At 43.2% G+C, this 14,297-nt stretch overlaps 1 protein-coding gene across 12 annotated transcripts in view; it reads left to right on the top strand.

Moving 5' to 3' along the window:
* CELF4 (CUGBP Elav-like family member 4) overlaps window positions 1-14,297 on the top strand; it is a 1,334,281-nt gene that overhangs the window by 1,145,186 nt on the left and 174,798 nt on the right. For all 12 annotated transcript variants that reach the window (XM_086960321.1, XM_086960314.1, XM_086960320.1 and 9 more), the window contains exons 7-8: window positions 3,209-3,356; window positions 6,172-6,321. In XM_086960321.1, the coding sequence (XP_086816447.1) occupies window positions 3,209-3,356; window positions 6,172-6,321 (298 nt within the window). The remainder of the gene's footprint in view (window positions 1-3,208; window positions 3,357-6,171; window positions 6,322-14,297) is intronic.

The raw sequence follows: 14,297 nt of genomic DNA, 5'->3' as shown, positions 1-14,297 counted from the left end.
TTATTTCTTAGGACAGAGTATATATAATCTCTTTGGTAATTAAAAACAGAAAAAGAGAAGCGAAAAAGCACACAGCAAAATGAAGTTATGGTTAAAAATCAATTGTATTTGAATCAATCACAAAGAATAAATCATGGGGACAAATGATAGAACAAAACTTGAAAAAAAGTCATGAAAAGCAGTGTTTTAAGGATTCACTTAACAATTCATAACAATTCATCAGCTCCAACAGCAATTTTAAACGAAGAAAGCCAAACACAACATATGTATAAAGGTGTTCTTCAGTACATAAAAACTGGGGAGTTGATGACTCAGGTCGAAGTTTCGGTCTTGTCTTGTTAGTTATGTAAGACCATCTTCAGGACTCGCGCCAATACAAGCACCCTTGCACTATATTGCAAGGGTGCCTGCATTGTAAGGATTGTTTTTGTGCCGAAGGCAGCATACATAGAAAGAGGAAAAAAACTAGGAGAAATAAACATATTTCTCCTCGTTAAGGTTCTTAATCCAAATAACAACAGGTCCAAAGCTACCCACCAGCTCCACCCTGACCTTAACAAACCTCCTGTGGGTACCATAGAGAAGCAAGTGCAAGAGCAGAAGGGCCAAATACTTCCCTGCAACTATAGGAAATGAATAGAAGCATAAAGATTGACGGTATTAATAGTTGTAACTGGTAAACAACGTTTACCACAAAACTTTTTGCCCGCAGGAAATCACAACGCGGTCGATACAACGACCGCGTTGTGATTCCGCATACCATTACTCCGCAAGTCGGAACAACGACTTGCGGAGGAGGAGGGGGGGAGGGGAGAAGGTGTTGGATTTACAATCCAGCACCTTCCCTACTGTCCGCACAGACTGGAGTTGGAATAGTAAATTATACTATTCCAACATCCAGCGCCCCCCCCCCGCCCCCCCTCCGCAAGTTGTTGTTACGACTTGCGGAGTAATGGTAGGCGGAATCACAACGCGGTTGTTGTAACAACCGCGTTGTGATACCCTGCGGACAAAAAAGAGTGCGGGATAATGACACACATTCGTTGTAAACATGAAGGGTAGTGTTCCAGTCTTTAGGCACTTTCTGGTAATCCTTACAAGAGGTATTAAAGCAAGCATGCTCAGCAGAATATCTCAAGCACAGATATCTTTCCTTTCCTTAAACAGTCCACCTGGCCTCTTTGAAGCCTCCTCGAGAGAGCCACTGAGACATGACTTGTACCAGACATCTCGGTGAACTGCATCATGCTATGGTGCTACTCCGCCACAGGAGAGAGTGTAACGAGAATTCAGACATGTTTGAAAGCGAGGTGGTTGTCTTTACTTCTGGTGCCCACAAGGAATAGGTTCTGAAACCCAAGTCTTCGGACTGTGAAACATCTGCATCATTCTGGGCTATAGCATGCATGCGACATCTAGCATTGGTCCCTACTGTAGGACTATTTACCACAGTATATCCCTATGTGAGCAGCAGGAATTATCAGGGCTAGGGTGTGCAGTAGGCAGGTCGATGGGATTCTAAAGACCCTGATTACCCTGGTGGAGTGGGTACTCAAACTCCTGTTTGTGCATCTGGAATTTGGTGGACAGAACATGCTCTCCATATATCCTTCCTAATTTTCCAGAATAAATCTCAGAAAATTGTGTTTTTAATGCATCTGCTGAATACCTCCCTATTGTATCTGTAATTGTGTGCTGCAGTAAATATCAAACCCTCTACCACCCCCCCTGGTAATCAGATCAGACCCTAATTGGGAACTAATAAGTGGGAAAAGTGGACCAAAGCAGGCCAAAGTGAATGTGCAAAGTATTAGGCTTCGCTTTGCAGATGGGCAAAGTAAAATCAACATTGGGCTACATTGAGCTCTGCTGTAGTGAGATCACAGCATGACAAACATTGCTTAATTTGTGCCTGTGGTTTCCAGTGCTCAGCACCGGCACTTAATTGCTGGCACCTGTACTAATGACACTCTATCACATGATGGCGCTGTCTGTCTAATTTTGAAATGAGCACAACAACAGTTGTTTAATAATTATTTATATATTAATAATGACTAATACCTGTTGCCCAAGCCATTCTTGTAGCTTTGAGCGGTCTAGAAGTGTCAAAATTGTCGCCATTGTGGAAGGGTCATGGTTAGTAGTTGTCATTGCCCGCACGGGGGGGCCATGAGTTGTGCAGGCTGCAGGGACCTCCTAACAAGGGCCCTGGCACTTCTTCTTCTTTTTTGTTTTTTAACAAACTAAGCACCGAGACAAAAGCTCAGTTTCTGACCCTAACTATCTAGAATGGTGTGCCACATACATCTTCCTCACAATTACGCTGCAATCAGCATTTAGTTTGATGGGTATCTAGTCATGATTTTAAAAACAAATGTTTATTAAACACATATGTACAGTTAGATTCACTTATTATGCACCAGCCAAAGAAGCTTCTCTAAAGTAGGCAATCCAACCATAAAGGCACTGAACTTGGACTGGAATTATAATAGTAAGGAAAGCAGCTCTAGGATAAGTGAGAAATAGTTTTTGCAGTGACTTCACAATTGTTATTATGTGGGTATTATGGTTGGTGGATATTAAATCATCTAGACATAAATATATTGATATGTGGAGTGGTGGGGCTCACTGGTTAGAGGCGGCAAACCTGGAAGCAGGAGTCGGCCCGGGACCAGGGTTCAATTCCCGACGCGGCAGGGTTGTGGACCATGGTCAGTGGACTCGATAATTCTCGCCTCGGTGCCTACTCTAACCAGGGGTCCCACTCGGCAACTCTGGGCATTAGCTTGCCTAATCTCCACAACGGCCCCATCAACGCCGTGAAGGCCTGGCTCCCCCTTAGGGACTCCCAGTAGGGACCATCCCACAGGGAAAGCCAGGACGGGTTCCCCAGCGGTATACCGCACCAGGATACTCCGGAAGTAGTTGTGCGCGTTACAAAACAGCTTATACCATAACATAACATAGTCGAAGCTTATAGAGTATATGTGTATTGTCGAACTTGTGATGTAGAACTCTTTGATTCACGCCCCTCTCCCCAGCTCGGGGGCTTTTTCAAGAGGGAACTACCAGAGCATCCTTCATAACCAAGCTTTGTCCTTTCGTACGTAGTTTGCCCTAGTGGGCAGTTCCAACCGATACCGCCATCTCTGTGGGGACGCCCTGCCAGTGAATGCATGATATTTTTTCGCTGTTCTCTTTGTTCCAGCTGATGCAGCAACAGGCCGCCATCATGGCATCCGTAGCGCAGGGAGGGTACCTGAACCCCATGGCGGCCTTCGCAGCGGCGCAGATGCAGCAGATGGCAGCTCTGAACATGAATGGCCTCGCCGCCGCACCCATGACGCCCACCTCCGGTAAGGATGCAAGCTCCGCCTGCTGGTAAGGGGTGCCCACTGCTTAGTGCAAAAGAAAAGAAGGCCAGGAAAGGCTTCTCATGAAGAAAAGATTGCCCACTAAGTTGATGTGTAAAATAGTGGTGAGTGAATGAAAATACACTGCTCATAGCACAAGGTAGATAGCAGGCAAGCTTCCAAAAATTAGGCATCTCTGGCTGTGATCATCTGTCTTAGACCAAGAAAGCCAATTCATAAGCTCACACACTGCCAATTGGACCCTGAACTTTTCTGTCAGGAGAAAATAAATTGTAGTCAAGCTACACACCACACCTAATATAAAATCACATAGATCAAAAAATGTAAGTTTCAGCTGTAAAGATTTGAAAGGTGTTACAAAAAACAAAGCAATTTGGATGATGTTACAGACAAAATCCGGAACTGAAATGTTGATACTGGAGTCTGCACAAGAAGGCATTGCAGAAACAAAGCAGGCATTGGCAAATGTTACAGAAATTCTGTAGAATTGTAATCTTAAAGGGAGACACGGGCTAGGGCGAGCTGCAGAAACAAAGCAGAACTAGATCATGGTAACAGAAGCAAAGGAGAAACAGCTTAGAAATGAAATAATGGAAGCATGGAAGTGATGACTATGAAGGCAAATACTGTAGAATTAATTTTTAAGTAGTAAAAGCAGGCTAGAAGGTTATCCCAGAAAAAAACACCTTCATGGCATTACAGTATTTAGAACAGACTATAAAGGTACTAAATAACATGTGTCTATTTGACCTCTTTAATCAGGCTAATAAAGTATTACAGAAACAGACCTAACTTAGCATTAAAGTAATTATGGCATGCTAGAAAGGGAATGTAGAAACATTTCGAGAATTAAATATTTGTGCAAGAAAATAGATGTGAGAAGTAAAGAAAGAGTTGAACCCTGGTGTCTTCCATTAGAATACCACAAAACCAAATAAGAACACACTGAGTTGCATGCTCACCACTTGCTGGTGGCAACAGAGTAACATGCACTGACTACATGTTTTTGGGTTTATTTATTAATTAAGTATGGAAATATATTACATTACAGAAATAAAGAGTAATGTAAATCTCAGCAGCAGAGACTGTATAAGATGTTACAGGGATAGTGCATACATTTTCTATCTAATGGAGGAATATTGAAACTACAAAGATTTTAATGATCAAAGCCTAAATTGGCTTAGAAAACATTACAGAAATAAATTAGAACTGAACTCTAGGCAGTAGACACTGACTTGGATGGTATAGTGGAAATTAGTAGGTTAGTAAAATAGCTGTAAAATGCGCCATCTAGAAAGTTGTCTTAGATAAAGAACGCAAAACTAAAATCTAAGTGGTGTAAACCATCTATGATGGTGTTACACAAGGCAGAACTGAAATCTCAACAGCTAAGACTGTTTGCATAGGTATTGTTGCGATAAAGCAGAACTGAAGTAAATTATTAGCAGATGCTCACTGCAGGAACAAAGCAGAATCAAAAACTATATTAAAACATTGGAATGTTGAGCGCTCCATTGAAGACAATGGAGTGTTCCAGGCTTCTAATATAACCTTATAGCCCCCCGTAGAGGGCTATACCGGCTATTAAAGGCCCTCTCCAGCTTTAAACAACGGAGAGGGACTTTAATAGCCGGTATAGCCCAGCTACGAAGGGCTATAAGGCTATTAGAGGGCAGAATGTTCTAAACAAAAAGAACTAAGCCTTATGGAAGCGTGAGGGGATTGGAATCCCCTCAGGCTCCCTGGAGCCTTTGTTCACAGCTCGGAATGTTGGAGCTCCAGGCTTATACCAGCCATTATAAGCCCAGAGCACTCCATTGTTTTTAATGGAGCTCCCAACATTCAATGTTCTAATGAGCAGTAGAATTCTGGAGAGCAACATTTCAATGTTTTTTAGATTTCACAGCTGTTGCTGTGAACAAAGGCTTCTCGGGCCCGAGGGGATATCAACCCCTTGGGCTCCGAGAGGCCTTTGTTTTTACAAATTATAACATTCTGCCCTCTAGGGGCGGAATGTTCTAATGGCCTTAGATCCCTCCGTAGCGGGCTCTACCAGCTATTGACCAGTTAACCGCGGCGGTAATTCCGCCGCGGTGCGGGCGTTTCCGTGTGCGAGCGGGGCCGCGTCGGCGATTGGCCGACGGCAGCACTGGGGAGGTAGTGTTGCAGTCGGCCTATGGCCGACGGCAGCAATTAAAGGGTTAAAGGCCCACTCCCTTGATAAAGTTAATGGCCGGTAGAGCCTGCTACTTCGTGTTCTAAGCCTATGGTAGCAGAATGAAGCGGTGATGTTAGAACTGACCCAAAACAGAAATGACTGACTATAAATATAATACAGAAACAACGCAGATATGCTCGTCACACGCTGAGGGTTGGTTGACATTGGAAGACATTTCTCACTTTTCCATCTGTCTACCTTTTTAGACATCAGGGCCCTCATTATGAGTGGCCCGTTCTTTTTTTGATCCCTGTGCAAACTATTGTTTAAACAGGAATCGAAATTACAAGTCTTGTGCTAGTTGCTGTGTGCCTTGCAATTTTACCCAGGTTTAGTTCGGCATGTTTCATCTGCTGAGTTTTACAGGGGGGAATACCCGGTAAGTATCACATGCAGATTTTATTGCGCCAAGAACCGAAATCCACATGTTATGCCCCATTTTAAAAGGCAAAACTTGTAATGGGCGCTAATTATCACACCTTTTAAATTTCGATCTTACATTATTTTTAAGCAGTAACATGGTTTACGTTATCAGCACGAATTGTTGACGAGAACGACTTTTCTTTTTCCTTCTTTCAGGTGGGAGTACGCCTCCTGGCATCACTGCACCAGCTGTGCCTAGCATTCAATCGCCAATTGGGGTAAATGGCTTTACCGGCCTACCGCCACCAGCTAACGGGCAACCCACAGCCGAAGCTGTGTTTGCAAATGGCATTCACCCATACCCAGGTAACTCACCCAATGTGGCCCACGCATACGGTTGCGTTAGGCTCAAACTTACTATTGTAGCGGAACTGCCATCTGACAGTGCGCATAAGAGTACTCATGTGTCATAAGTGTTGAGTGGTGTTCCCAAATGTTGCTGCCTTTAACCCCTTCGATGCTGATGACGAGCTCAGCTCGTCATCAGCCACGGGTGGCGTGTGCTGATGACGAGCTGAGCTCGTCATGTATCGCGGTAATTTAAAAAATGCCGCACAGCGCAAAAATCACCGCAGCAGCGATGCGGTTAAAGGAGCTGAACTATAGTATAATTCCTTACGACCCCAGCAATGAAAGAGAGTATGAAAGAGTGAATGAAAGAAATGTCATGGTGAAAGATTTAAAAAAAAAAAAAGACAAAAGGGTGACAATTAGGAAATGATGAAGACTAAGAAATTAAAAAATAAGAAATGGGAGAAGTGGGAAGGATAGTGGCATAGGAGCCTGAATCAAAAAACAATAAAAGGACGGATTTATTATAGAAAGAAAAAGATAGAAAGAAAAAATGTATCAAGAATCGGAAAAGTACAAAGAGATGAGTGGAAGGACAAAGAGCCAATCAATGGAAGATAAACTGAAAAAAAGAAAGAGATCACAAAAAGAAAGCACAAAAGATGCAATTGTGTAACGCAAGAAAATAACAAGACCAAAATGTATAGATCGGAGAAAAACGAGAGAGAGAGAAAATGAGCGAGAAAGGGAATTGCTTAGTTGATGGAAGCATATTGATTGGTATAACTATCTTGGCTGTAAGTTAGACACTCATGGTCAAATGTACCAGCCATTAGACATGCACTTTGGAATAAATGAAATGTTTTGCAGTGTGCAGACGGATGGTACTCACCCAGGGCTCTCTTTCTTGCTTGGCACTTGAGTGTATTGCTTTGCATCTGCCTTAGTGTCGCTTGTAGGCATCAGGTCTAATGTGAGATCACTTAGGGAGGACTTGCTCAGTCACATTCAAGACAGCCAGATGTATCTAGAGATTGCATTACCTTCGTGTCATGCAGGGTCTCCGAGGGCAACGCAATCCCTACGTCAGATTTACCAAGCAATGCAAGGCCACCTTGGATGGGCCTCCTCTGCGTTCTAAATCTGGAGTAGCCCAAGACAGTGCAAGTCACCGCCTTGCATGACTCTTTCTTGGGTAGGCGTGCAATGGGTGGAGCATGGGTGTTCCACGCATCCACCCTTGGATTTTGGCGTTTTCCCAGATTTCCCAAAACACTGGAAAACTTGTGAATGCGTCAAAATGCTACGCCTTCCCCTGGGAGGCGCAACAAAGTGAGATACCTTCTTTCTCCTCGTTGCTTCCTCTTTCTGCAGCACACTTAGAAGGAGGAAGGCATCCCAGAGCAGACAGGTGTACCTGCCTGCACAAAAACAATCCTGCCTGTAACGCAGGCAGCCTTGCACTGTGGCGCAAAGATGCCTGCGTTGGCATTAGGCAGCAGATTGTGAATCAGCCCAGGCAGATTGCTGGGATGCACCATATCTTATTAATTATAGTGCATTCCTGGCATCTCCCTTTCACACAGCGCAGCACGGTGTCTTGCTGCATTGTGTCACATGAAAAAATGATACATTTGGGCCTCAGTATCTAAATTTATGTTCGATTCATGGACACACATATCCAGAGGATATAAAAAGAGGGCTGACAAACAGTTATATCTAATCTTCTGCATATTTCTGTTTCCGTGGGCCCGTTTAGGAGCTGGTTTATATTAGGTGTAGCTTTCTGTCTATTTTTTCCACCCTCCTGGAGTGATGTGAAATTGAATATTGTGCATGAACCTGTGTGAGTGGACTTGTAGTTGGACCAATAGCTCTGAGGCTGAACAAAGAGATTTCCCTCCTCCTACTGAGGAGTCCCTTGTTCCTATAAATGTGTTATCTATCACAAACAGGAACCTTTGTTACATGATATGAGTCCTGCATAATTCCTGTGCCTGAGGGGCACTTTCAGATAATAACCTTATCCCAGCCTCGTCGCCAATGTTGTACTTTGAAGCTGACCTTCAGTTTCAGGAATCATGCATCACATAGCCTGGAGTTGCTGAAACAGAAATGTTTTCAACAGAACATCATAAAGTAATAACATCTTTGCTAAGCATCTATTGAATAATTATAATCTTGCAAAGAAGTTCCCTCTAAATGCCATTTGATCCATAAATGTGACTTTTATTGGCAAAATGTTGGACGATCCTCGGGAACGTGTCTGATCTTCCTTGTTAAACACAGTCATTGAAACAGGAACTATGCTTGATTTTCATTATTAGGTGAGGTGATTCAAATATTGTTCAGAATTCCCATGCACCCAGGAGCATTTTCAGTATCTTTAGAAAATAAATGATAACCATGATGCAGCAATTCAGCATTAATATGACTTGATTAACCTATGGGAGTATGAGACCCTTCTTCTCTCCTTTACTTTCTCACCAGTCCACCAAACTAGTAAAACAGTGAAGGAATGATAAATTAAATGATAAATGCCAGCATTTGTAAAGCGCACAGCTACCTCCAACGGAGGTGTCCCAGCGCTGAGGGCCGTCTGGAAGATAAGGCAAGCTATTGCCCAGAGTCACATGGCGCTGGGCTAACCTGCCGCCAGAGATCGAACCGTGAACCCTGTGGTCCGGAGTCAGGCACCCTGGCCACTGCGCCACACCTCTTCCACCTTTTCCCGTTATGTCCTACATAACCAGCCAGCGTTGCATGCTGCCCGGATCCAATAACCTTCTCATATCAAAACCTCTGATAAAATATAGGTCCTAATTTCTCAACCTCAGCCCAATCCTTTACATGGGGTGGACAGGCAGAGGCAGCATTTCCATGAAGAAGACATGTCCTGGCTTTCCTGTACCTGTGGTCCTCGCAACCTGGTTGACTAATAGTAGGGGGAACATTTATGTAGAGAGGAAATTGGTCCCATCAAATGGGTCATACGCAGTGCTTTAAATGGGCCTGTACAGTCCGGTATTGAGTGCCCATACTTTTTTGTTTTGAGAGAAAGTACCAGCACTTCTCAAGAGAAATGTAATACTTTTAATCAGAGAGTACCGGCTCTTCTCAAGAGAAATGTAATACTTGTAATCAGAGAGTACCAGCACTTCTCAAGAGAAATGTAATACTTTAATCGGAGAGCACCGGCACTTCTCAAGAGAAATACAATACTTTTAATCGGAGAGTACTGGCACTTCTCAAGAGAAATTTAAAACTTTTAATCGGAGAAGACCGGCACTTCTCAAGAGAAATGTAATACTTTTAATCGGAGAGTACCAGCACTTCTCAGGAGGAATGTAATACTTTTAGTCAGAGAGTAGCGGCACTTCTTAAGAGAAATTTAATTCTTTTTATCGAAGAGAACCGGCCCTTATCAAGAGAAATGTAATACTTTTAATCGGAGAGTACTGGCACTTCTCAAGAGAAATGTAATACTTTTAATCGGAGAGAACCAGCACTTCTCAAGAGAAATGTAATACTTTTAATCGGGGAGTTCCAGCACTTCTCAAGAAAAATGTAATACTTTAATCGGAGAGTAGCGGCACTTCTCAAGAGAAATGTAATACTTTTAATCGGGGAGTACCGGCACTTCTCAAGAAAAATGTAATACTTTTAATCCGAGAGTACTGGCACTTCTCAAGAGAAATGTAATACTTTTAATCAGAGAGTACCAGCACTTCTCACGAAAAATGTAATACTTTAATCGGAGATTACCGGCACTTCTCAAGAGAAATGTAATACTATTAATCGGAGAGTACCGGCACTTCTCAAGAGAAATGTAATACTTTTAATCGGAGAGTACCGGCACTTCTCAAGAGAAATGTAATACTTTTAATCGGAGAGTACTGCCACTTCTCAGAAACAAGCAGGCACACTAGCACAGAGTACCACTACCTGCACTTCTATTTTTCCATTTCAAGCACTGGTCATACCAAATCTTAGACCCCAAATTTTGCTTTGTTCTCCATCCAGACAGAGGCATGACGACACTTTCACGTCTGACCCATTTGAAGGGAGTGGACTAGTCCATCTGCAAGCTTCCGCCCCAGCACGCACCATGTCTATGCGTCTGCCAATCCGCGAGCCTCACTAAAGGGAGCTGAGCTGGTAACTCGTACCACCCAAAATGCTGAACCCGCTATTAGACATCTGTGATCTATTTCATTAGCATTTGCAAGCATTATTCCTGTCATTTGTTCTAATCAGCCATGTTCCATAAACCACGCGCCAGAGGAGAGGGGAGAGAGAGCGCGCGCCGGCCCATCTCGCCTCTATAAATGCGGAATGTGAGCAGCTTTTAATGAGCAGAATTCTTCAAAACTCACTCTTTTGCGGTAATGAATAGAGGTCATTAAGTCCGTTCTTGGAAGTTCTTCTAATAAAAGCATTTGTCCTCCGAAATGGGGGAGTTATCAAAATGAAAAATCCATCAAGCCTTTCCCTGCTGCTGGTGCTCGTGACGCTAGCGGCTGCCAAGGCAGACGGGGCTCGCGCGGCAGTGCCCTCCTCATGTTCATTGCAAGGTGATGCTTCATAATGTATGACCAAACAATGGCACTTGGCGTGCGTGGTTCTTTTTTGTGGAAGTGTTTGGTCCTGTGAGCTTTTGTGTTCCTGGTCTGGGTGTGTCGGATTATGAGTATTGTGTGTGTCTTTGAGTTTGTGTCTGATTGTGTCTCTCTATGCACGTGTCTGGTAGTGAGTCTGTGTTAATGTCAATTTGTGTGGTGTAGATAAAATCGATCAAAAAAACTTACTAGCTGTGTGTTTGCGCTTGTCACTACGGGGAGTCTGTCTATGCGTTCGGTGTGTTTGTCTGCGCTTGTCACTTCGGGGTGTCTCTCTATGCTTTCGGTGTGTTTGTCTGCGCTTGTCACTTCGGGGTGTCTCTCTATGCTTTCGGTGTGTTTGTCTGCGCTTGTCACTTCGGGGTGTCTCTCTATGCTTTCGGTGTGTTTGTCTGCGCTTGTCACTTCGGGGTGTCTCTCTGTGCTTTCGGTGTGTTTGTCTGCGCTTGTCACTTCGGGGTGTCTCTCTGTGCTTTCGGTGTGTTTGTCTGCGCTTGTCACTTCGGGGTGTCTCTCTATGCTTTCGGTGTGTTTGTCTGCGCTTGTCACTTCGGGGTGTCTCTCTATGCTTTCGGTGTGTTTGTCTGCGCTTGTCACTTTGGGGTGTCTCTCTATGCTTTCGGTGTGTTTGTCTGCGCTTGTCACTTCGGGGTGTCTCTCTATGCTTTCGGTGTGTTTGTCTGCGCTTGTCACTTCGGGGTGTCTCTCTATGCTTTCGGTGTGTTTGTCTGCGCTTGTCACTTCGGGGTGTCTCTCTATGCTTTCGGTGTGTTTGTCTGCGCTTGTCACTTCGGGGTGTCTCTCTATGCTTTCGGTGTGTTTGTCTGCGCTTGTCACTTCGGGGTGTCTCTCTATGCTTTCGGTGTGTTTGTCTGCGCTTGTCACTTTGGGGTGTCTCTCTATGCGTTCGGTGTGTTTGTCTGCGCTTGTCACTTCGGGGTGTCTCTCTATGCTTTCGGTGTGTTTGTCTGCGCTTGTCACTTCGGGGTGTCTCTCTATGCTTTCGGTGTGTTTGTCTGCGCTTGTCACTTCGGGGTGTCTCTCTGTGCTTTCGGTGTGTTTGTCTGCGCTTGTCACTTTGGGGAGTCTGTCTATGTGTTCTGTGTGTTTGTCTGCGCTTGTCACTTCGGGGTGTCTCTCTGTGCTTTCGGTGTGTTTGTCTGCGCTTGTCACTTTGGGGAGTCTGTCTATGTGTTCTGTGTGTTTGTCTGCGCTTGTCACTTTGGGGAGTCTGTCTATGTGTTCTGGGTGTTTGTCTGCGCTTGTCACTTTGGGGAGTCTGTCTATGTGTTCTGGGTGTCTGCGCTTGTCACTACGGGGAGTCTGTCTATGCGTTCTGTGTGTTTGTCTGCGCTTGTCACTTCAGGGAGTCTGTCTATGCGTTCTGTGTACTTGTGTCTTTTTCTTTATGTATGTGTGTGTCTTTCTTTGCATATTTCTCCATCTTGCAATTCACGAATCGATTAGGATTTGTGACTTTCACGCTTTGGAAATACATTTCCAGAGGAAAGGGCAGAAATTATAGCACGTGGCTGATCCCGAGACAGTGGTAAGGCGACACAATGGTAATAGGCCAGAAAAAAAACACAGAAGACTGCACTATTCTTGTCTCAAAACGCCATTGCAATCTTGACAGCATCCTTTTGTGAAAAAAATTGCGACTGCCATGCAGTTTGTGAAGTTCAGAGAGGAGAAAAAGAAAGTCAGGGAAAATGTGAGACAAAGGCTAGGCAAAGCATGGGATGGGCGTACAGGGGTTGGGCCCCTACGGCAAGTTGGGCACAGGGCATGGCTGAAGGCCGTGGCCATAGGCGCTAGGCGGCCGCTCTGGGTTGGCCACAGGCCTTGTGTAGCAGGGGTTGAAAAAAAGTATATTTTTAAAATACATAAAAAGTCACTGGAGAACCACATTGAAAAAAATAAATTATTGTTCTGGCTTAAATGCACAAAACCACAGAAATGTGCCATTAATGGCATGCAACACACCCATACCTCAGGTCTCCTGCCATGCACAAAAGAGCCATTTGCAAATGGTATTGGAAAAAATTTAACCAAGCAAGGATTAAACATGGCAGGCAACGTGTGTTATGGCGTACTGCTATTTTAAATACTCCAAATGCATGTAGTACTACTCAACATTCTCCAAATTAACTTTTGTGAAAAGGCAGTAAAACAAAAAAAACCCTCTTGAGAAACCTTTGTTTCATACCAGGTGAATCTCAACAAACCGTGTCAACTCAGTCACCCCCTGAGTATATTTCAAAACTTGATATCTATTTGCAAAACAAGTACCACAGCGACAAAAAGCTTTTACGACGTGTTTGCAAATACTATGCCCGATCATAGATAATTTCCATATAATATAATTTCAACAATTGTCTAAAAATATTTCACATAAAAAAGTTGAAAAATGGTTTGACATTACAAAGATTCAAGCAATTTCTCATAAGACCACCCACCAATACGGGACAAAATCAAAACTAAAATAGTAAAAAATAGAGAAAATAATGCAAAGGAAGACGGAAAACAAGACCACCAAGATATGTCTATTAAACTGATTCTGCACACAAAGGCCCCAGAGATACAGATATACATTGCACAATATATAGTGGTATAAAAACTGGTGTAAGATGGTCTAGATTTTGTGGAAATGGCTACTGCAGAGGTTCAGGATTGCACATTATTTAATTACCGTATTTTCTGGCGTATAAGACGACTGTGCGTATAAGACGACCCCCTACTTTTCCTTTTAAAATATAGGATTTGGGCTATATTCGCTTGCTTATAAAATAACCCCGGCGTATAAGACGACCCCAACTTTTGAAAAGATTGTCAAGGGTTAAAAAGTAGTCTTATACACCAGAAAATACGGTAATAAGGAAAAGCATCAAACTTCTCTGAGCTTAGCGGTAGCTCATTTTTTAATTAGCAGTTTATCTGTGAAAGCCAAACAATATGATGACATTCTAAGTGCAATCATGACACATTGATAGACTTGACATTTTATGAGCATCACCTCATGACCTTACTCTTGATGTAATTATAAGTTACATAAACAATGTTATGCACAAGATTACTTATCACATTAGCATTAACATTATCGCAGAGACATCTATGCTATGGCTATTGTATTGTTTTTAGGCTTAGTATGAATTATTTTATTAAGTATTTTTAGTTCTTGTTTCCAATTACTATGCATATTTCAATAGGTCATAAGCATTGGATTTGGTGTATGAGTTATTGTTTGGATAGTTGTTGTGAAAAGTCATGGTGTGTGGATCCAACCCTAACTTCAGTGGTTTTACAGTTTAATTAATAACCATCACTGGACTTTAAAGTGGCTTATTTAAAGTGAATTTCAGAACCTTTCAA

This window comes from Lissotriton vulgaris, chromosome 3_1, assembly GCF_964263255.1.
Source record: "Lissotriton vulgaris chromosome 3_1, aLisVul1.2, whole genome shotgun sequence".
Taxonomy (NCBI): Eukaryota; Metazoa; Chordata; class Amphibia; order Caudata; family Salamandridae; genus Lissotriton; species Lissotriton vulgaris.
The sequence above is the reverse complement of the archived record's forward strand: the minus strand, read 5'-3'. Positions and strand labels throughout refer to the sequence as shown.